At 41.1% G+C, this 22,136-nt stretch overlaps 2 protein-coding genes across 2 annotated transcripts; both read left to right on the top strand.

The window, feature by feature from the left end:
• Positions 1-62: 62 nt before the first annotated feature.
• On the top strand, positions 63-5,105 carry dnajc4 (DnaJ (Hsp40) homolog, subfamily C, member 4). The gene is made up of 7 exons (XM_070836788.1): positions 63-144; positions 1,258-1,382; positions 1,518-1,608; positions 1,994-2,175; positions 3,450-3,617; positions 4,084-4,170; positions 4,295-5,105. The coding sequence occupies exons 2-7, from the start codon at positions 1,291-1,293 to the stop codon at positions 4,389-4,391; spliced, it is 717 nt and encodes a 238-aa protein (XP_070692889.1). The 5' UTR covers positions 63-144; positions 1,258-1,290; the 3' UTR covers positions 4,392-5,105.
• Positions 5,106-7,163: 2,058 nt separating this feature from the next.
• vegfba (vascular endothelial growth factor Ba) lies at positions 7,164-18,974 on the top strand. Its single transcript, XM_070837213.1, has 8 exons — positions 7,164-8,073; positions 12,641-12,692; positions 12,788-12,984; positions 13,097-13,170; positions 13,278-13,313; positions 16,061-16,144; positions 17,644-17,862; positions 18,468-18,974. The coding sequence occupies exons 1-8, from the start codon at positions 7,996-7,998 to the stop codon at positions 18,487-18,489; spliced, it is 762 nt and encodes a 253-aa protein (XP_070693314.1). The 5' UTR covers positions 7,164-7,995; the 3' UTR covers positions 18,490-18,974.
• The last annotated feature ends 3,162 nt before the right edge of the window (positions 18,975-22,136 follow it).

The following is a 22,136-nucleotide window of genomic DNA, read 5'->3' as shown; positions in this document are numbered from 1 at the left end:
CATCATGCGGAAGTGGAGGGGGGGCGCTTTATTTTGAAAGGATTGTACTGCTTTCCGGTCTAGCTGTAGCTAGCTTGACGCAGCTGAGTTTATACAACAGCCCCACAGCACAGTCAGCCACTGTTATGAAACTGAGCCCTGCTGGTATGTCACTATTCTCTGCTTAAATGCTGCCTTTATACTTGTTCTAAAATTGTAGCATGGTTCTATGTTTGCTCTCCGTCTTTCACAGAACACCGCTAGCTAAATTATATTGTTATTAGCAGGCTAACAGTAGCGTCAAGCACTTAAAGCTAACTGTGGCTAGCGTTAGCTGTAGCAGAACAGACAGTTCCCGCTGGAGACTGTCTGCTCTTCATTCATGCAGAAACCCAACAGTTAGCTTGTGATGTGGCTAGTAAAAGTGTCCATTTTAATTCAGTGTATGTAAAGGTAAGTTAGTTTACCTTAACAGGGTTTTAATGTAACAGAGTGAATGAATAACAACTGTTGTGTTTGAGCAGATAATAAGAAAGGACCTAGAACCAGCTGGTAGTGTTGGTTTGTTTGTGTCCTTTTAAAATATTTCACCCACCTCGTCCCCTGTTGGTGAAATAAATCAGGTCACGTGTGAACTGACGTGAGGGTGGGGGGGCAGTTTCTGTCAGCGTCAGCTACAATGGAGACACACTGAGGGGCAAAGACTGGAAAACTGATGAAAAGCATTGTTTTAGCCTCTAGTTTGATCAGTACGTTTTCAAGCTAAATGGGTGGGCTGACATGGACAACACATTAATTCAGTTTCAATGACATATGCAAGAGGTTACATCTCATTGGCACCTACAGTGTTTTTATAGTCTATTGAAGGCGTGTTTCACATAGTGGTCTTAATGTAGTCTTGAGATCAAATGAATATAATCCATACAGATTTATTTAATTGATAAGTGACGTCTTTGTCCAACTGTATTGACAAAAAGTAATCAACTTCAATTTTAAATGATTCAATTATCTCTCTAGTAATCTGTTATCAGTATGATAAAATTAACATTCAAGATCTTGAAAATATGAAAATGATTTAAATGCCTCCAACTACTTGTTGATATAAGTATAACAGAGGTAGATTTGTAAGCTTATGATACCTCAAATGCAACATAAATATACTTAACATGGTCTTGAGTTCTCTTATTCTTTAAAATGTGGGTTTCAAATGTCTCCCTGCTTCTCCTGTAATGATCCTTCTTTGTGTCATTGATGTCAACATTTGTCCTGTCTGCTCAGGTCCTCTGCGTGGAAGCCCATACATTTTCCATCATGCAGCTGGAAGCTCAGCTGCGTCTATGTCAGAGTTGTCTTTGGTGCTGCAAGAGCAGTGTGCGTCTACTCACCCAGAGCTATGCACTCAGGTACACTGTGTGTGTGTGTGTGTGTCAGATTTAATCAGAATTACTGAAACCAACTTAATGATTGTGCTTATGTATTCTGCTTTGTGCAGGACTGAAACTCTGTTTGGTTTTGAGTTCTCTGCTTTCTCACCACAGAAAAGCTGCGACCCATTATGATCTCCTGGGAGTTAAATCTGACGCCAGCTTGGAGGAAATTAAAAATGCATTTTTTGACAAATCTAAGAAGGTAGAGTCCTCATCTGTTAACAAACTGTGCATCTATAGACAATGTCTGGCCACATGAGGGCAGTCTTTTACAGCCGTGTTTCTACTTTTTAACTGTTCCCACAGTGGGCCCCCTGCCTGTTTGTTTTCATGTTGTGGCTCTCAGTGTAAATAAGGATGTGTATGTGTATTTACCTTGTGGTTTGGGCATAATTAAGGGGTAAGACAACGCAGAGAAAAAGACTGTACATATGCATGCTTGTTTAACAAAGAAAGAGAACATTTTTGTGAGTTGATGCCAGCAAACATGTCCAGAGAAGTACATGCCTGCACCAGAATATCTCTTGGTTCATTAGTTGGTTTGCTCAGTAGACCTCATTACTCTAACTGACCCACTCATCATGCAGCTGCATCCAGACAGCGACCCAGCGAACCCAGCCCTGCACAGTCTGTTTGTGGAGCTCAACGAGGCCTACCGAGTGCTGAGCAAGGACCAAAGCAGGAAGGAGTACGACTTGAAAATCAGACAACCAATTAGTGGTGGCCAGGCATTCAGATCTGCTGCTAATCACGCCACCTCCAGAGCCAGGTGAAGATACACACTATCTATCTCTTTGTGCTTACTAGTCTTATGTAACCCTGGTCCTCCTATTTAATGTTGTTAGCATGCGGACAAGAAAAGACAGTTGGCTGATGTTCTTCTGTGGCATGAAGACTTCGATTTAATTTTAAAATGATGGCCTTGTGGGATGGTTTTCTGCTGTAACATTCTCATTGTACATGCTATTCTTGTGAAGAATGACCAGCTGAAACCTCAAACGCTGCAGTAATGCTGACTGAAGAATTAGAGGATAACTCTGGTATTTTTAAAGCTGGGCCCTTTTACATATTTTGGGTTCAAAATGACTGGTAGGTGCGAACAGTTTTGGAAGTGGTCCAGTAGGTTGCCTCGGCCGGCAGCTAAGAATGGGCGGTGAAAAGCTATAATTGCTGTAATGTAATGTAATGTCCTTTGGGGCAATTGCGCCAGATCAAAGTACGTCCACTAAAAGTGCTTGTTTTTGCCACTGACAGAGTCAGATTGTTCAAAGTGTCTGACAACATTACAGAGAAGATTCTTACAGAGTCAGACCTGAAAGATCCTTTTTATTTAACCAGAAATGGCTATTAAATCGCTCAGTTCAAAGCCACCAGACTCCATTGACAAAAACAGTAATTATACATGAGCATTGCTGGTCTACCACCTTTCCTATCAGCTATTTTGTTTGTGTTCATGAGAGACTTTGTTGTTTTTTAAAGGGTTAGTTTCAATCCAACACAATTGATCAGGCAGCAGTAAATCACCCACTGCTGAGTTCTGCAAGGTAAAATTACCGTTTCTGTCTATGGAGTCTGGTGGCTCGAATAGTTTGATACAACGGTGGTCTTGGGTTAAACAAAATGGATCTTACAGGTTTATTTCTGTAGGGATCCTTTCTGTAATGTTGTCAGACACTTGGAATAACAATCAGAGCCTCTCGGTGGCAAAAACCAGTATCTGTAATGGACGTGGTTTGATCTGGTGCAGTTGCTGCAAAGGATCATTCAGCTCAAGGACCAGCTCATTTGCTGTCCTTCCTTGGTTTGAGGTTATGTTTAACTTTGTGCACTAGTCAAGGAACTGTGTGTTTCTTTGCAGAAGAATTTCTGTGTTCTTGTTCTTCATCTTTTAACATCTCAGGTTTTCATTGTTTTTTTTAAAACAGAAAATCAGTAAGCGTTTACTGTCTTTACTTTAGTCTGTTTGTAACATTTGTACCATCTATCCTTCCTCTGTTTTTGATGTCACCAATCACGATACTTCTTCAACTACTTCGCCACCAGTAAGGAGACGCAGGATAACATTCGTTACTGGCAGCAGTTTCATCAGTCTCATGCAAAGCAGATGTCGGCAGAGGAGTGGCAGAGGAGGAGGAGGAAGAACTACCGCCTGGTGGGCTACTGCATCATGACAATCATGCTCAGCATTGGAGCCCACATGGTCTTCTTCAGGTACAAAACAGGAACATGATGTTTACTATGTCTATATATCTATATATGTGTTAGAAAGATAGAAATGATGTAATAGTGAAGATGTAACTGGCAAATTTATTCTTTTTACTCTGTATAAGAATCCAACTTCCCACCGCCGTCCATCCTTGTTTCCTGAGTTCATGTTTTCTTTGCAGCACATTCACATCCAGCTGAATGGGACTGTTTGGGGACATGTCTCTGTGCCGTGTGTCTTGGCACCACCTCTTGGCTTGTGGCTGTGTATTTGTTTTCACACACCGACTTGTTTCCACTTCTGTTTGTGAAGATTCACTTCTTTGTGGTGTGAAAAGCTGCTGTAACAGCTGTGCAAACTAATAAATACAACTGAGCGTACAGAGTCCCTGCTGAGCAACTAGTTTTTAGGTTAAGCAAAGTTATTCTGTGAACGATGTCTTAACTCGGGTGTTTCCTGCAACTCTTTCAGGAAACTGGAGGAAATTCACAACAACTTCATGGATGAGAAAGATCGCGTCATCACAGAAATTTATACTGAATCCAAAGAGAGGGCCAGGTGAGTCCTTTTAAATTAAATTGTTCTTCAGTTTGGTGCCACATTTGAAGTTAATTAATTAGAAGTAAATTTGTTTGGGTTTTGTGATGCTTGAGTATGAGTCTCTGTGTCTCCTGCTTCCCAGGATCAACGGTTATAAGAAACAGACTGAAATCCTGCGTCAGAAACACACAGCGTTTCTGGAGAAATACAATATCCGTGAGAGTGGAGAGGACAAGTAGGAAAGTCTTCATCTGTGCTCAGCGGATGGAAGGCAACAGAATGAACGTGGTGCTAGTTTAATGATTTTAAAGTGTTTGTCCGTGTTTGTCCTCAGCGGTGATGCTGATGACTTGAAGGCACACAGATCATGGGTGTGATGTGGGAAGGTTTCATCTGGTGTGTTTCTTCATGACCAGGCTGAACTGTACACCAGACAATAGTTGGTGGAATATCTGAAGTGATGTGACCTCTACAAGAATCCTGTTCCTCTGTGAACACAAACCTCTCAGAGCCATAACAAACACTGTTAAACTGCCTCTAATTAACTCACAGGAACATGGTATTTATTGTCCTCAGTTCTGTGTTAGGCGTAAAGAGAAGACAGACTTTTATAATGTCAAAAGAAAGACACTTATTTTAATTAAAAGCATATCTCCAGTTGCACACAAGAGGACGCTCCGCAGTGTTTTCTTAGATCTGATGAGACTGTTCAGGAGGGTGCAATCTAGTGCAAATTGAATGGAAAGATGGTTCATAATTACAGATTGAAGTTCATTGTTTTGTTTTTTTTGTTTTTTTTCCCCCAACACCCAGAGCCAACATTTACCATTTTGCCTTTCAGTTTTTAGATATTAGAGATTGTTGTAGTTCTCCAGTTTTTGTCTGCCTTACTTCTCCCCTGAAGAGATGTCCGAGAGAAATTATTTAAAGATAAACTTTTCCTCATCAATTATTACTTCCCATTTGTTTCGCCTCTCATTCAGGCGTGCTTTGGTTCTGGTTTTGTAATGTAGAACAGACTACAGACACTGCTTTACACTACATTTTTTTTTTTTAATTTAAGACTATTAAAGCCTAACAAGCCAAACAAAGCCATTTTCATAATATCTTTCCACTGTGAAATTAATTTCCACTGACTGACTCAGACCTCCAGGTGTAGACAGCTGCCTTTTAATGAGCAACCACGCAGACGAGTCTGTACTGTTGTAATTAGATAATTATTTATCTGCCCTACCACAGAACTCAGAAGCTTAGTTTCCATTATCTCAGTGGTCAAAATCTGTGCATTCAAACTGCTCTTTTAAACCTCTGGTCTCGCATTTGGAGCTGCATATGTGATTTACTGAAAACTGACTGTACAGATGCATCACATAGTGTGTTTATTTGCATATTTACATTCTCATGGAAGTTATGAAACAACTCATAAGAGCATCCAGGGCACACATTTATTTGTTGGTGACATCATGGAAAAGAGGCTTGGTTTATCGTTTATAAAATCCCAGAACTACAACGTGCAGTGTGTGTTTTTTAAGAGAAGACGTGGCCTTTTTTCCTTCTCTTGCCTTCTTGTCACCAGCGGCCCCCTGTCCTCAGACTTCAGTAGGAGATAACGAATCCCTGCACGACTTACAGACACCCTCACCCTCATGTGGCGTGTGAGTGCCCTGTCATAACCCAAACACACCATAATGACTCCACTCATACACACACACACACACACACACACACACTCGCTCACTGATGGAAGACAAGACTCATGGGAGATGCAGCTACAGTGCGGCTCAGAGAAACCAGCTGTTAAGACGGTTTTAATTGACTTTTATCTTTGGTTTAATGAGCTGCAGAGGAAAAATGTGTCAAATCATGCACTGAAATAATACTCTGTCTGACATGCATGCCCTCTGATTTATTGTTTGGAAAACAACGAATAGTGATATGGAGTGGAAAAATAAATCATTAATAACAAACTGACCCTCAGACTTTTACACTGTGCTGCCTTATTTGATGTGAGTCTGGCCTGAAAAAACATTTGAGATGATCAAATGAGTTAGTAGGAGGCAGAGAATCAGTTAAATTTACATAATCTGGCATTATTTTCTGGCATTTAGTGTGTCAAAATACAATGAAAATATAATATTTCCTCAATATTTTGCAGCTGACCTGTGCACTGATTAAAAGATTCAATGTTACATAAGCAATTCACGGGAATTAATGAACTGAAAATCTACAAATCCAACTTGGTGTCTGTTTTGCCCGATTCCACCTGATAGAGACCTTCCTTGTGAATGATTTAACATCAGGAGAATTTATTAGGTAATTATTAAGAAGTTACAGACTCATAAAACAAGGTGTTTTGTAATTTTACTACCCAACATGAAAGCTTTGATTTAGCCTCCCTCACTCTCCAGGAGTACAAGCTCGGTGCATGAATACTGAGTCCTTTACTGTTTTGTTTGCCAAAAAATGGTCAATTATAGATAAATTCATATTGTGCCACAGCTAACAATTATGTTCATAACTGATTAATCGCTTTGGTCTCAAACAATAATCTCTTCAAGGTGACATCTTTATGTTTATTGCGTCCAACCAAACCAAATTTAATATCAGAAGAATAAGAAACACATCTCAAAAGATGACTTAATTAATTAGCTGCTGATTAATTTGTATTGTATTGAGAGAGCTGACCAATTGTCCCAGCTCTATAAATACAAGAATCAATAGAGGAGGGTTACTGAAACCTCCAGTTTTCCAGAAATACCACGCAGGACGTGACCTCTGTGTCCTCAGTGGCAGCTACGGTTCTGCTCCCCACTGGGAAGGGGCTCCCGGAGGCCCCCTGACCCCCCACTTTGGGACCAATGGAGAGGCTGCACCTGTATCCAGTGCGCCTGTCCCGTTTGGAAAAAGTTGGCAGCGCAATGGTTACGCTGCGTGCGTCTCAAGGGCAAAGGAAATGAGGAAACCGATCACAACAACTAATGAAGACTCCTACCTTTTCCAGACCTCTCTGTCTGTCTGCGGACTGCCCCGCTGCTCTGCTGTAGCTGCACTGCCATGTCAGCGGAGGATGTTATTCTAGTCATATTTATAAGAGGATAAAAAAAAAAACGGGAAGATGCGCCTGGAGGGGAAACGTCACATTTTCAGTGGGAGCGACAGTGTGGAGAGACTGTAGCCGAGCCGGGGAGCGGAATATGCGGCACTGTCCCTCTGCACGTCAGGCCGAAGCGTCGGATCTTTGCCGGATAAACGTCCTATAGCTGGATGATGTGATCTGTTTTCAGCCACAGAGGATTTTATGATCTCAGCACCACGTTGCAGCGGGAATCTGGATGATCCTCCAGTCAGGCCACCTCGGACACCCACACCGGTTTGATGGGATCAGCACCAACAGACTGACGGTGCCCTGAAATAAATGTATGGAGGCATCACTCAAAGTTTAACAAGTCCCATTAAACGCCAGGATCTGTAGATTATGATGCCAAGGTTAGATATTAAATGATTAATTAAGAGTGGCATATTTTTTGTGTATATGTCAAAATCACTGGTTGCTTTTTTGGGGGGAGAATATAATAAACTATAATCAGAGTTTCGGCTGGGAGCTGACTCCTGCTACAGTCAAGACAATCATTTAGTCTCAAGGTAAAGTTATTATTCCAACACTGAAGATGCCACCCTGGGTGTCCTTTCAAGGAAGGGAGACTGGAGAATGAAAGCGGGATTTCTGCGTCATTAATCGGACTCAGAGGCGAAGGAGGGACACGGCCGGACAAGCCACCTTCATATTACTGTTTTGGATTGGTCCAAAAGATATTTTTTGCGTGCCCCTTGGACTCCTGCACAATGGGGATTATGCTTCAAGTTATTCTAGGAATGTTTCAATTCCTGCTGCTCACCAGAATACCGACGTCCCATGCCAAGGTATGTATGTTTAGACCTGAAAAGACCACATGAAGGGCTCAGCCTGCCTTCACATGTGAGCTGTATCTCCAGCTTATATTAATGGTGGCTTGATTGGCATGAAGTAACATCCTTGTTGTATGAATGTGGTCCAGTGAGAGAGGGAGCATGTGGGACTTGGTGGAGGTTACCCCCTGGGTCAATGACACCTGTCACTTAAGGTCCAATGACAGGAGAATAAACCATAATAACCCTGTATGATGCTGTGGTTTTTTGTGTGGTGCTCAGTTTTTACTTTATAGTGGCACTGTTCTCTTTATTGTCCCCTCTCAGCATCATTATTCTCTCTAGTAAGGCACCTAATACAAGGAGCTTGTAGGCTGTGATAAATAATTTACTAAAGGTTTGTAGATCAGTTATGACCCTTTCATAAGAACAACTTTTGGGTTGCCTGCTTGTGGGAAATACTCCTCCAGCGTGTCAACGTTGTTCATTAATAACTTTAATATTAAACAAATTGTTCAGCATTTAGAGAAATGTGCTTATCTATGTTATTACAGGGAGTTTGATGTGAAGATATCACTCCGGTTAGCTTAGCTTAGCATAAAGAAAACGGGGTAAACAACTAGCTTGCTGGGTTTAAGGGTAACAAAATCTGCTTACTAGTTTCTCTAAAGCTCGATAATTAGTATATTTTATGTTGTTTCAATCTGTACAAAAAACTATGAAGTGTATATTTACCTGGGACCACTAGCTTCCTGGAGTTTGTGCTGGTTGCCTGGTAACTGGTCCAGCCCAAGAAACAGCCCCACATAAACCCTGTAAAATGACAAATTTTCATCTCTACGTGTAACTTCTTGTACAAATTTGCACAATAAGAAATAAAGCGTCAATTACAGAGCTTTAGAGGTGCTGGTTGGTGGGTTTTTAACAGCCTGATGGAGCCAATTGTGCTAAGCTAAGCTAACAAGCTGCTAGCTGTATGTTTCAAATGTAGCTTCAAAGTTACTGGTAACCATCTTCTCATCTAAGTTGAGGTAAGAATGTAAACGTGTATTTCTCAAAATGTTGTACTGTTCCTTTAGGTTATTAGCATGGCCACTAGTGTATTTGAAAAGTCTTTCTGATGGATTAAGAGCTTAAAAGACAGAGCAAATATAATGTAGGAGGAGGATTTTCTACAACCTGGCAACCCAAGAGTTGCCCTTATTAATGATCTATACAGCTTTAGCAACCTAAATGAGCTATTAAAACACTAATAGAATTAATTAGGGCTACAGCCAACCATTACCTTCAGTACTGATCAATTTGTGGATTCTTTTTTTTCTATTCATAGATTAGTTGAGTTGTCTGTAAAATGTCTGATCAAAATACAAAGTGCCCTTTGCAGTTTTCAGAGCCTACAGAGGAAGTCTTCAGATTGCCTGTTATGTCTGACCGGCAGTCTTGAATCCAAGTATATTCTGTTTGCAGTGATATAAAACAGGAAAAAAGGAAGTGCTGAAAGCTGGAAGCAGAGAATGATTCATATTTTTGCTCGATAAATTGATTGAATGAGTATTTGGTTATCAAAATTGATGTAATTGTAATGATGGATCTGATAGATTAATTGACTTATGGACTAAAAGGTGCCTGATTAGAAAGCGGTACTGATAATTCTTTATGGAGCTTTTCTCTGTGTAGTCTAAGAACAGTGTTATCATAGTTATTGCTGATGATAAATGTTTATTGATTGTACTGACATGGTCCTTCATGTGACATATGTGCTCATTCTCCACACCCAGCGGCAGGCACACATGCAGGGAGCGACCTGCATGTGCTGGTTTTTTATTTATGTCTGGAGACCTCTATCAGGAACAGGCAGTGCTGTGAAGCAGTGTGGGATCCAGCCCCGACTTTGTGCTGCTGTATACTGTACGTGTTAGTGATGCATCATCCTAGACACCACACAGCTCACAGCAGCGAGCACCAGGAAGCCTCCTCACCTGCTCACCGCCGCCATCTCTCACCCAAGACTCTCTCCTTTCATATTCTCTGCTTCTCTGACAGTTCATTTGAAAAAAGGGGTCATCCTTTTCCTCCTGTAAGGTTGAAGCTCAGTGTGGGAGCGATGGTGTGTAGCACACACACACACACACACACACACACACACACACACATGCACACATGCACACACTGGCCCATCAGTACAGTTTGCTCTGTGGCTGGAATTAGACACTAGACAGCAATACCAGTACAGATGGCACTGGGCTGGCACTCAAGAGTGTGTGTTTGTGTGTGTCTGTGTATGTGTGTGTGTGTGTGTGTGTGTGTGTGTGTGCGCCAGCTCCTCACAGATGTTCCTGCCAAAAGGACATAATCTTATGCTTGTTTCAAAGACTGATACAGAAAAGACACACTTACTTAAACTCACATCCTACCAGTCACAAAATGGCCTCAGTCCCAGCTTAACTAAGAATCAATGTGGGCCAAACCAGTGTGTGTGTGTGTGTGTGTGTGGGTAGAAGGGGGTGGAGCATTTAAAGAGGGGGGTGGGGGTGGGGGTGTGTGTGGGGGGGTGGACAAAGTCTACATTCCCTTACAAGTGGCCTTGGTCTTCACACACACACACACACACACACATAAAGGCAAAGTAATGGCAGTGTTTGAGTATGTTATAGAGAGCTGTAAAATGCAATTTCTTTTTCTGTGTTTTCTCTCTGTGGTGTTTTCTTTTAATCTTTTAACTACCGATACAACAGTGTAAAAATACTCCAAGTAAAAGTACTGCGTTCAAAATCCTACTTGAGTAGAACAAGAAATATTATCAGATTTGGAGCTATTTTATGTACAGTTACATAGTTTAGCCCAGGGGTTCCCAACCTAGGGGGTCAGGCCCCTCCACAGGGACATGAGATAAGTCTGAGAGGCCAGGATGGGCGAGCAAAGAAGAAAAACACACAAATCTGTTTATTTGTTATATGTGAAATTTATGTTTTGTTTAATGAAACTGTCTGAGAAGTTTAGATGGGAAAACTCTCTTTGGTCGAACTGTTAACAACTCATAGACATCTGCAACATGACAACAGGTGCAAACTACATACAGCTTTTGTTTTGTAAGGGCTCACAAAATCGAGAGCAAGGCTGTTACAGCTAATTGTTGAGAAATCCAGTGGCAGATACTCTCACTATCTACCTGTGTGCGGCAACTGAAAGTGTTTCAAGCACCATACTCAGGTGATAGACTTGAGGGCAAAGGTAGCAGCTACAACTCGTACAAAAACAAAGAACAACAACATCATTTTCAGCTTTATGCTCAAACCGACCAATGGATCCCATCCATGCAGAAAGTATCACTCAATAGAGCCCGTGTTTGATTAAGCTGTCATATTACTGTAGGTCTGCTCTCACAGTTTGGCATGTAAATCTGTCATCAAAGTTCAGGGTTTTCTCTTTTCTCCTGTCATGTTGCCACCATGCATCATTGATCTTTCCATGTTCAGATGCCAGGTGTGAATTATTGTAGTTTTCATTAACAGGAAATATTTTGATCTGCAGCCTTTGACAACACTGTCAAACAGGAGGTTGCAGACAGTAGCTCAATAGTTGGATTACTGTTGAGTGCATTTGTAAGATGAACTTTACCTGAACAAAATCAAATAGAAACAAAATATGAACACTTTAATTAATAATGTTTAGCATCTATGTACAGTACTTCATGTGCTCATGACCTTCGCTGGTTGGCAGGTAACAATAATTCACGTGTCCAAATAATATTCTTATTTAATGACTAACTAATGCATGATTCATGATGATTTAATGTATTAATGAATCTAGGGTATATCATGAATTCCTGTTATTCAAATGATCAAGACACTATGACTTTATGTGATTCGTTTACACAGATTAATAGATTAATTAGTTATTTCATACAGTAATTGATATGTGACCAAACCAGTTGGATTCCTCTTAACATAAAGTTTATGTCAGCCTCTGTAACAGAAAATAAATATCATATTTCTATGATAATAGGGGCTGTTGTGCTTTCAAACTGGGAGTCAGAACAAACATTTACTTGTTATTTACTTGGTATTTTTGACGAATTAACAACCTTAGGGATTGAACGCGAGTTGTTGAAATAGATACATTTGTGTTGCTGATAAAACAAGTGGAGTGCTGCACAGTAGAAAAAGACCAAAAACTGAAATCATCCAGCAGGAATCAATTGACACATTATGATTTTGGTTTTAGTGCATCTTTCTCTGACGTGCTAATACCAGATACCATTGGGTCATGCAACAACATGTAAATGTTTATATCTGACACCCAGTTTGAAAGTAGAACAGTAACAACTTTCAACATTAACCTATTTTTACTATAACTAGTAGTATTAATCATGGGAATCAGTTTCAAATGCACTGAGGATATATGAGGATATTGTAAGTGTAGAAAATGATTGTTTTTCTTTGATGGCGACCTCCCAAAGTTCTGAACTGAAAATTAAACCACTTAAGTGCTGAGCATATCTAACAGGTCAACTCGACCAGGAAACCCTAAACTTATTGAAACAATGCTTTACACATTCATTTACTTTTATTTCTCTCTCCAGCTTGCTCACTGGCGGCCGGCAGACTCCCAAAAATCCAGGGAAGGACGAGAAGGTACACTCCCTGTTTCTACAAAGAACTACGCACTGCTTTATGGATCTGACAGATGAAATCATGGCTGTACTGATCTCTCTGTGTGTCTCCACCAGTGCGGCGGTGGTTGGAGGTTTATTCGCGGAGCGGCTGTGAGCCTCGGGACACTCTGGTGGAGGTTTGGCGGGAGTTGCCGGGGGAGACACACCATCTCTTTGTCCCATCCTGCGTGTCGGTGAGGCGGTGTGGCGGTTGCTGTCCTGACGAGGCCATGGAGTGTGTTCCCTTGCTCACACACACTCTCACCATGGAGGTATACGCACAAACACACCCTACCTGCGTCTGTGTGGAATAGTAGATGATTAATGTTGAAAAGTGAGAGGATGTTTGAAGTTTAACTGGATTTTTTTCTGATCTGTGTGCAGCTGATGAGAACCTCCTTTATGAAACATGAGCTCATTGAGCTGCCCTTCGTTGAGCACAGCCAGTGTGAGTGCAGGTGAGGAAACACAGTGTACTGTCTGTGCTCAGAGGTGCATGGTATTCCTGTTGTTTATTGACCTCATTGACCCTCACTGACGATGTCTGTTTTATCTGACTGTGCAGGTTAAAAGAACAATTACAGCCAACGCCAACTACAAGGTAACATATTTTGTTTTATACTTCTTTTTCCTTTCAGCTCCTCTCCTCTTTCCTTTTGGATTTCATTTTATCTTTTTCTGTTCATGTTTAATTGAGTGTGAGTGAACTGTTGTTGTGAAATCTCATGTTCCATCATGACTAATGACTTTCTAAAACGCTGTCAGTGTCGTCACGTCCACTAATGACGCTCTTGTAATTCTGCTGATGATGTTATTGATGAGGAGGAGGTAGACAGAGCAGTGCTTCAGTCAAAAACAGTTTGGATGAAACCCAACTAGCCATAAGTAACAGTGATGAAAAGAGGTGACACGCACAAGCCACTTGTTCTATCCATTATATGAGGCACTGGAGTTGATACGACCATTTTCAAATCTCTTCATTGTTGTAAAAGTGCAACATCTGTGGCCAATATCTCACATTTTAAAAGCTAACAATTAGATAAAGTTTTTTGCCTTTATGAGATAGTTGAAAATGGTAGGTAAATTGAAGAAGTGAATTGAAGTGGTAAACGTGGAATCAGACATTGGAAGATTGTGGCTACATGGCTGATTTTAGGTCAGCATGGACATGTTGAAGTTAAGAGGTAGGTTTTGTTGAGGAACCGACATGATGGCTGAACGCTGTGACAGAAACATTCCTGTTGGATTCCTGATGTTTGTTTGTGGGTCCAACTAGACAATCATATGATTGCATCTTTAATGTTTATGTCCCCCTGCTTCCTGTTAGGATGTGGACATAAATAAAGGATTCCAATGTATGTGTGTGTGTTTGTGACATGTTTTTGTACCATTTTTTACCCAGTTTAGGATTCATGTGTCTATATGACTGTGTATGGTTTTGATAATTCTGTACATGTATTTGCACATGAGCATATTGTTTGTGGGTTAGTATACATGTGAGTGAAAGTTTTCGTGTGTGTGTGTGTATGTGAATATTTGTTTTAGTGTTTGTGTGTGTTTGTGCCCCTCAGTGAGTTAGCATCTGTGTGACTCTCTCCCAGCATCCCCTGGGACGGCCCGCATCCTGTTGTCACCATAAAGATGATTTTATCTCCTCTGCCATGTGCTCTCTCACAGACTGACGGAGCAGAGTCACGCATCCATGACAGTAAATTAGACGACAGCAGCAGCAGCAGCAGCAGCAGCACTCTCTGTTAATAATGTCAGAGCTAAGCTTGTTAACACTGCCCTCATAATTTGATCAAGTTTAATAGAGTTGGCCGCAGATGGGATTAGAACAATTGTGCTCAATAAAGGCCGGGAACTCAGCATGATGAGGAGGATAGGGATCAGCAAACTGGAGTGGACAGAGCTCAGTAAACAGTGACATTTTCTCCATGTTTCTGGGGAGTGTCTCTTTCTCTTTGAAAGCCTACGCTGATGTCATTGTTTTGCCTTCCTCTTTGATTTTTGTTAATGCCAGGGAATGTGATTAGATCGATGATTATTGGAGCCTTCTGGTCTGTGATCACAGTGATGGAAGAAGTATTCAGATCTTTTAATGGAGGAAAAGTAGCAATACCACTTTATACAATTATAACCAGTAACAAGTGAAAGTCCTGCATTCAAAACTATATTTGGATAAACGTATAACTGTAACAAATCCAGTCATTATGCAGTATGTCAGACTTAGATTGTTATGTATCATACTGCTGGATCATTTTTGCTGGTGTATTAATAACTAAGCAGTATTTTAATGTTGTAGTTGTTCAGAGTAGAGCTGATTCTAGATATTTTATGTGCTGTTGGGTGGTTTGATTTACAGTTTTGTAAATCTTTTTCTGCAAAATAACTCACAACTCAAGCTGGAGTGGAGAGTGGAATGAAAAGTGCAACATCCGAAATGTCGTGGAGTAAAATAAAGTACCATGAAACTAAAACACTAAATCAAGTACACGTACCTTAGAATTGTACTTGAGTAAATGTACTTTCCACCACTGGTCCTACAACCTTATAATATACATGGTGGTATCAAAAGCATTTAATTATCCTAAATTAGTGATTTTTCTTGTTAACCGTACTTAAAATGGCACATGTTGCACATAATATTAAAAGTATATCATATGAAAAAGATATTACAAACTCACTAGTGAGCAGCTACATGAGAACAAAAGTTAATAATAACATGCAAAATGAAAAATGATATAAAGTTGCCAAACAAAGTTAACATACAAACATCATATGTTTCTTTTAAAAATATTATATTGAAATGTACAAGAGAAATACAGTATGTGAAGCTTACTTGAAAGTCATTAAACTCCTGACTCTAATGTGAGCTTCCTGTTTTGAAAAGTTGATTTATTATGTTTTTGAAGGCTCAAATGTTTGTGTAAGAGCACTATTTATTTGCGCATTGTATGAAAATAACATTTTGAGATGAAATATGTTGGGATATTTTCCAACAACTTAGTGAAACCTGACTTTTGGTACCAATACTAAAATAATACCTTCTTTGGATACCCTCCTTTGAGAAACATGAACTTGTTTTTCTTAAAAACCTGTTATTTGTTGGACAAAAGAAACTTCAGTTGTATAAGAACTATGCCTAAATATAATACAGACTAAAATTGGCAAGATTGTGATTTAAGTCAGAAACTTTAAAGTCAAAGAATAAGTAAAGAAACACAAACCTTCATTCACATGCAGCACATAGGTTTGATGTAAGGATACCTTCAGTATACTGAATGTAGGTGCTGAAAGACTGATTTTAGTTTGGTGTGTAATATTTTGTGTGTCTGGTATCCGCAGGCCCTATCTGAAGCCAACAAGAAAAGACAAGAAAAAGGAGAGGGGAAAGTCCAGACAGAAGACACCTGGAACCATCAGAGCTGTGTATGTTGAAAATCAGTACATGCGTTTGATTTTTTAAACTCTGTTGACGTTTTTACTTATCTAAGTTTTTTCCAGATACCGTCAGTGTGAATGTTTGGAATAGGGGGAAAAAAAACTTGGTTATCTGGTCTACATTATTACTGAAGGACAATTTGTTTTACAGCCACAGTAGTCAAGGTCTCACACACACACACACACACACACACACACACACACACACAAACAGTGCACACAACATACAGGGAAGCATACAGGATACCAGAGACCTCTAGGGACCAACTTTTGTGTAATAGTAATCACATATAACTAGTAAGCTTTATAACAGCCACAACACAGGATATGGCAGCTATTCATTCACATTAAATATTTACTTTGGTAAGTTATGTGACATTGATTTATTTAATAATTGACGACTCAGACTGTTAAAGAAGGTCAACTAGAAACATCTAAGGACAAAAAGAACATTTTGAAACTATTAACTGGAACAGGTGAGTTTAGGGGTTTAGGCTTTCTGCTACATGTGCCATGATTCAGTCCTGTGCAGTGGAGGATAAACAAGTTAGAGCTCTTTTCCTCGCCACTCTTTTTCCATCTGCTTCCCCTTCACTTTGCTGTCAGTCATTTCCGGCCTCTGGGGGCCAGAGGTGGCTTGGTTTGGGCGTGACGTCCCTCAGCACCCATCCATCACTCAGAACAGGCTTTATTCAGGCTCTGGCAGGGGTGAAATCTGTGTAATTTGCTCCCAAATGCCATCCTCTCTGTCCATGCCAGCGGCAGACGTGGTCACCGGGATCTCAACAAAGATGGCCCCTCTCTGCCTCATTAAGTAACTTCATTAAGGCCGCCAGCCTCCCGGGAAGATCGAGGCAGAACCGCTTAATGGACCAACTGACGCAGGAAACTTTCTCAGACTCCGAGAAAGTACAGAGCGTCTAGAGGAGAAACTGAAGGCCTCATAGGCAACTGAGTGACTATAGCCATGGTAACGGACAGAAAGACAGACCGACAGAAAGAGAAGAAAGTTTGTCTGCAGCTAAGGAAACAGCATCCCACATTAGTCACACATCTCCCACTCACTGCATTGTGTGGGTTTGTTTCAGACTGGCACTGTGCATGTTTAAACAAGCCTTTGCATTTCATTTTTAGCCATTTTCACAACGTGGGATCAATAGCAAAATAGCAAAATCGTTTAGACCCTGTAGTGATGTTGACATAGCTGTGGAAACTCAGTCTGACAGTCAGTCGGCCCACTTTGTTCCAGACTGAAAAAAATCAACAACTACTGGATAAATTGTTGTGTGGGCTTGTAAGTATATTTATGGTCACCCCAGGATGAAGCCCACAGACTGAGATGACGTGTTCAGCTGTGGTGTTTCAATGAAGTGTCTTAATAATGGATTGTCATGAAGCATTCATGCCCCCCTAAGGACAAATTTAAACTTTGGTGACCCTAAATTCTGCAGCTAACCATGCTGTTCTTACATCCCTCTTCCATCCAGGACCCATGCTCCACCAACTCCTCCTCCCCCATTCTCTCCTCCTCCATCACCTCCTCCCACCAGGTCCTCTCCCTCTCCGTCGCCATCTCCGAGGCCTCCTTGCCGCCCCTGCAGGGGAAGGAAGTGGGCACTGGATGAGACGTCTTGTCAGTGTCACTGCACCATCAGAGCTGAGAGCTGCATCCAAAAAGACCGCAGGCTCAACCCTCACCGCTGCAGGTTGGTCCATACGCAACCAAAACATAAAAATCTGCTGCTTGAATTCTTTAAAAATTCTGTTGATCGGTTTTTGAACTTACCAGCATGCAGCTAAAACACAAGAATACACAGACAGTGAGGTTTGACAATAGAGCTCTAAAAATGGGATAGTTTAGCAATCTAAGTCAGGATACATTTTGTGAGTTTAACTTTAGAAAGAGAAAGAGAAAACTTTTGTTGAGCTGCACCAGGCTGCACCTAATCCAAACTGAAGCTGTATGTTCTCGCTCCAGAGCATCTTTGCTCCCCTGTTATCGCAAACTCAAAACTGAGACAGTGAGAAAGCTTCGCTTGGAGTGGCTGTAACTCATGTTGTAGAGCTGGTTGTCAAAGCGTCTTTGAGCAAGATTCTGAACCCTAAATTGCTCCCAATGTGGGTAAATCTGATGTGATTGTTTAGGACAGTAGCATTTGCCAAGAAAAAGGACACGTACATGCTCACTTTTATCAGCAGACTCACATTGTGCTCTACTGTAGAATCCATCATACATGTGAGAGTCAGTCCTGTATCTGTCAAACAAGATTTCAGGCTGAAATCCTCTTCTCTTTGTGGTCTATTGTTCCAGGTGTGATGCCGTGAGGACTTGATGTGTCCACCCACTTTCTTTTCGCCTCTTTTCTTTCCACCAACCCTTGCTGATTCATCACCCACTCTCAGCATCAGTGCCATGGAGCCATGGAGCATACAGCCGCTCAGACATCCAGTGCCTCAGACTGAAGGAAATACTAGCAGAGGCACTCACAAGAACCTGCGGTAGCACTCTAGTTTAGCAACAAGTGCAGCATTACAGCCTGACTAAGGATCTACCCCTGTGTGTGCGTGTGTGTGTGTGTGTGTGTGTGTGTGTGTGTGTAGCCAAACATCCTACTGCCTCTTTGCTTCTGTGGCAAAGTATCTATCAGTCCACATGTACATGCGTGTACAGACATGCAGAGGCACAAAACACATCCTGTGAGTGAAGGGATGAAGTGGCAGCATATAATGGCGACTTTGAGAGACGTGCACTAAATCTTTCTTGGTGGACACAATCACACAGTTGAACATGCTTTGATGTGGTTTGGAGGTTGGACTATCAGACGTTCCTTCGGTCTGCAGTTGAACTTCTAAATACAAGAGAACAGTGGAAACAGGAATGATTATCCAGTGGATCGGTCCTATGCAGGTGTCCTATGTGCTGACGTATCGGTGGAAGTTATTATTTGTTGTTTGCAGGAAAACTGCTCATGGAGACGCTTCCAGGGCGAAGTCAAGGCCAGGAGGATTTGAAAAACAACAGCAACACATTATAGATGGATGCATCCACACTCATATCAGAAGGACATGAGACATGCAGATGAACTGGCACCCCAATGTGTGGACTTATAGTTGAGCTGAAAGCTGGGATGGACTGTATCTGTGTGGTCTCCCCCCCCGAAGGACCCAGATGGGATATCCCTGCAGCCGGTCTCTCTCATTCAAATCGTATGACCACGGGCTGGCTCTCCAAGCCGCTTTCCAGCATTTGTTTAATTTGGGCCTTTTGTCTCCATCCTTCCTCGGCTCCTCGATTGAAAGCAGCCGCTTTGCCTCTCTTTGCCTCTCTTTGCCTCTCTTTTAGGCAGTGAGGAGAATGACAATAATGAGGCCTGGCGGCTGTCCACTGTTTCACACACAAGCATTCACACATATAATACCAGGAACACAGACGACACTGCAAATGCAGACACACACACTCACACTCACTCTGTGCTGTAGCAGGCACACATACATGCATATTTACACACACACACAATGTGAAATGAATGCAGGTAGCCATAAGCTTTTGTTTGTGCCACACCAAGTGTGCAAATATATGTCAGTTGTTTATATTTGCAATTTACTGCAAAGTCTTCATTTGATATTGTATTATATGGCTCTGTTTTATATTTTGTTATAATTCTGTCACGTTGATTGAGAAGATATTCTATATTGCAGAATGTGTCTTTGTCTTGTTTCTGTTCATCTTTAATCCGTCTGCATAAAGAATCACGTTGGGTGGCCGGCTATATTCACTCTCAGCATCTAAACCGATACCCAAATGTATTGGACTTAAACAGAGACGGCTCACACGGGCCACAGATGGGAGACTATATACATTATAATGTGTAATTCAAACAGTCAGTGGGACAGCGTTGTCTGCAGAAACCAAGCAAACAGCCGTTCCCAGTGCAGTGAAAGGAAAACATGGCTGTTTTTGTTGCACGTTGGAGCCGGGATGGAAAGAGTGTTATTCATTTGGAACATAACTTGTTTATATTCTGACTGAATCTCACGGTTTAACTCCATGTTAGTTCATGACTGCTTGGCTGCTGGGTGGGAACAGGGATTTGAACTGTGACTGCTTCAGAAAGGATGAGGGCTTGAGCAGCTTGTCAGTCAGCGTGACGGGCTAAAGCCAAACCTCAGAGGACCCAGAATGGCAGGTCATGGAGTTTAAACCCATTTTGAATGCTCATTCAGACCCCTTTTTTAAATTTTATAACAGTGACGTCTTAGCTTCATGACAAACAGTAGCTTTGAAACTCCATGATTCATGTGCGTACTCTCCCCCAGGATTCATACGATCCTGCTGATTGCAACGGCGTCCAGTCCAGAGTCTGAATTATTTGTGTGCCAGCCTCCAGCAAAAGAACTTTGTTTCAGTGGCTGGTGTGATAAGCTCTGTATTTATACTCTCCTGAGATGAGATTATTATTTTCCATGCTCGAGTCCATTGTTCAGTGTTTGTTATTACTGTCAATCAATGATTCAATCACTACCTCTATATCACAACCTATTAATGACCAAGTATTAGAGCATTGTTGTTACTTCCTCTGTGTTATTTCAGACCTCTTTTAAGATAATGATGTTTTTTATTTACATTTAGCAATAAGCATAGTCTCCAGTGTAAAGATGTGGAGCTGCAGCAGATCTGTAGTGATTATCACTGGTTTAGAGGAACCTATAGGAGTTTTTACTGTGTAAGTTTTAGTAATCTGAAGGGAAGCATTTTTCATATGAGGAGAAATGAACTGGTCCCCTGAGTACAGACCAGACACTGTGTGATAATGTGGAATAGGACGTGGTCTCCCAAAGCATTTGTAGCCTCAAACTAGCTGTGACCGTTTTTCCTTCATTTTAAAGGAATAGTTTGAGTTAGCTTAGTTTAGCTTAGCTTAGCTTAGCTTGGCATAAAGACAGGAAACAAGAAGACAGCCAGCACAGCTCTGTCCAAACGTTTTGAAAAATCCATATAGTAGCACCTCTAGTTAACAGGTTAATTTCTTTTTTTCAAATCTATTTGCAAACTGAAGTGTGAAAACAACAAGTTATGGTTTTATGGGGAGTTATGTGCCAAACTTTTTGTTGGCTCTGCACATTTGAACCAGCAGAGACTGCAGGAGGCCACTGCTCCCTGCCAAGAAAGTCTGGCACATAACCCCTCATAGAATGGCGAATTGTTGGTTTTACACCTACATTTCTCTACAAGCAAGATGTAATATTTTAAGTATTGGTGCTAGTAGGCTGATTTTGTTACTTTTGGACAAAGCCATTGTTTCCAGTCTTTATGCTAAGCTAAATTACCCGGCTGTCAGTCTAGGGCATTTACTGAGCAGACAGGAGACTGGTATCAATCTTGTAAACTAACTCTCAGCAAGAAAGCAAATTAAGTGCATTTTCCCAAATTTTTAAAACTATTCCTTTAGGTTATTCTTACTCACTTGCAGCATCATCTGCTGATGCATTTTGTATTTTTTCTCCTTTATTTCTTTATGAAATTGCATTTTGTAAACAGGCAAACAAATGCTCTGGGAAACCTGAGAGTCCCTGAACCACAGTACAGATTGCACTTGTGTTTGAGATTGCAAAGCACATACTGTACATTAGTCCACTGGAAAAATAACTTCTGTTTAAAGCAGAAGTGAAGGAGCAAATGGATTGAAAACTTCCACTCATGCAGACATGTACAACATATCAAAGGCATTCCACCTAAAAGAGTTGTGGTGCTGGGATGACCTTTTGAGGGGCCTCCAGTGTGCTGTAGATAACAATACTTCTTGTGACCAAATTTTTAAAGTACTAATTCTGAACAATAAAAGCAACAACAGAACTTATCTCACCAGAAAGCATTAATGTGTGCTGTCGCCTCCCATCATTTCAACATCACAACTCTTTAAGATACACAGCTCGGACATATTAATATCCTGTTCAAATGTCCTGATCCTGTGTCAGTATC

The sequence above is a fragment of the Pempheris klunzingeri genome, chromosome 9 (genome assembly GCF_042242105.1).
Source record: "Pempheris klunzingeri isolate RE-2024b chromosome 9, fPemKlu1.hap1, whole genome shotgun sequence".
Classification (NCBI taxonomy): Eukaryota; Metazoa; Chordata; class Actinopteri; order Acropomatiformes; family Pempheridae; genus Pempheris; species Pempheris klunzingeri.
The sequence above is the reverse complement of the archived record's forward strand: the minus strand, read 5'-3'. Positions and strand labels throughout refer to the sequence as shown.

Bases quoted from the DNA above. Each gene is read 5' to 3' on its own strand.
- dnajc4 (XM_070836788.1), top strand. From the start codon at position 1,291: ATGCAGCTGGAAGCTCAGCTGCGTCTATGTCAGAGTTGTCTTTGGTGC. The intron at 3,618-4,083 runs GTACAAAACAGG...CAACTCTTTCAG, and splicing joins GCCCACATGGTCTTCTTCAG to GAAACTGGAGGAAATTCACA. The intron at 4,171-4,294 runs GTGAGTCCTTTT...CCTGCTTCCCAG, and splicing joins GAATCCAAAGAGAGGGCCAG to GATCAACGGTTATAAGAAAC.
- vegfba (XM_070837213.1), top strand. From the start codon at position 7,996: ATGGGGATTATGCTTCAAGTTATTCTAGGAATGTTTCAATTCCTGCTG. The intron at 12,985-13,096 runs GTATACGCACAA...ATCTGTGTGCAG, and splicing joins CACACACTCTCACCATGGAG to CTGATGAGAACCTCCTTTAT. The intron at 16,145-17,643 runs GTATGTTGAAAA...TCTTCCATCCAG, and splicing joins CCTGGAACCATCAGAGCTGT to GACCCATGCTCCACCAACTC.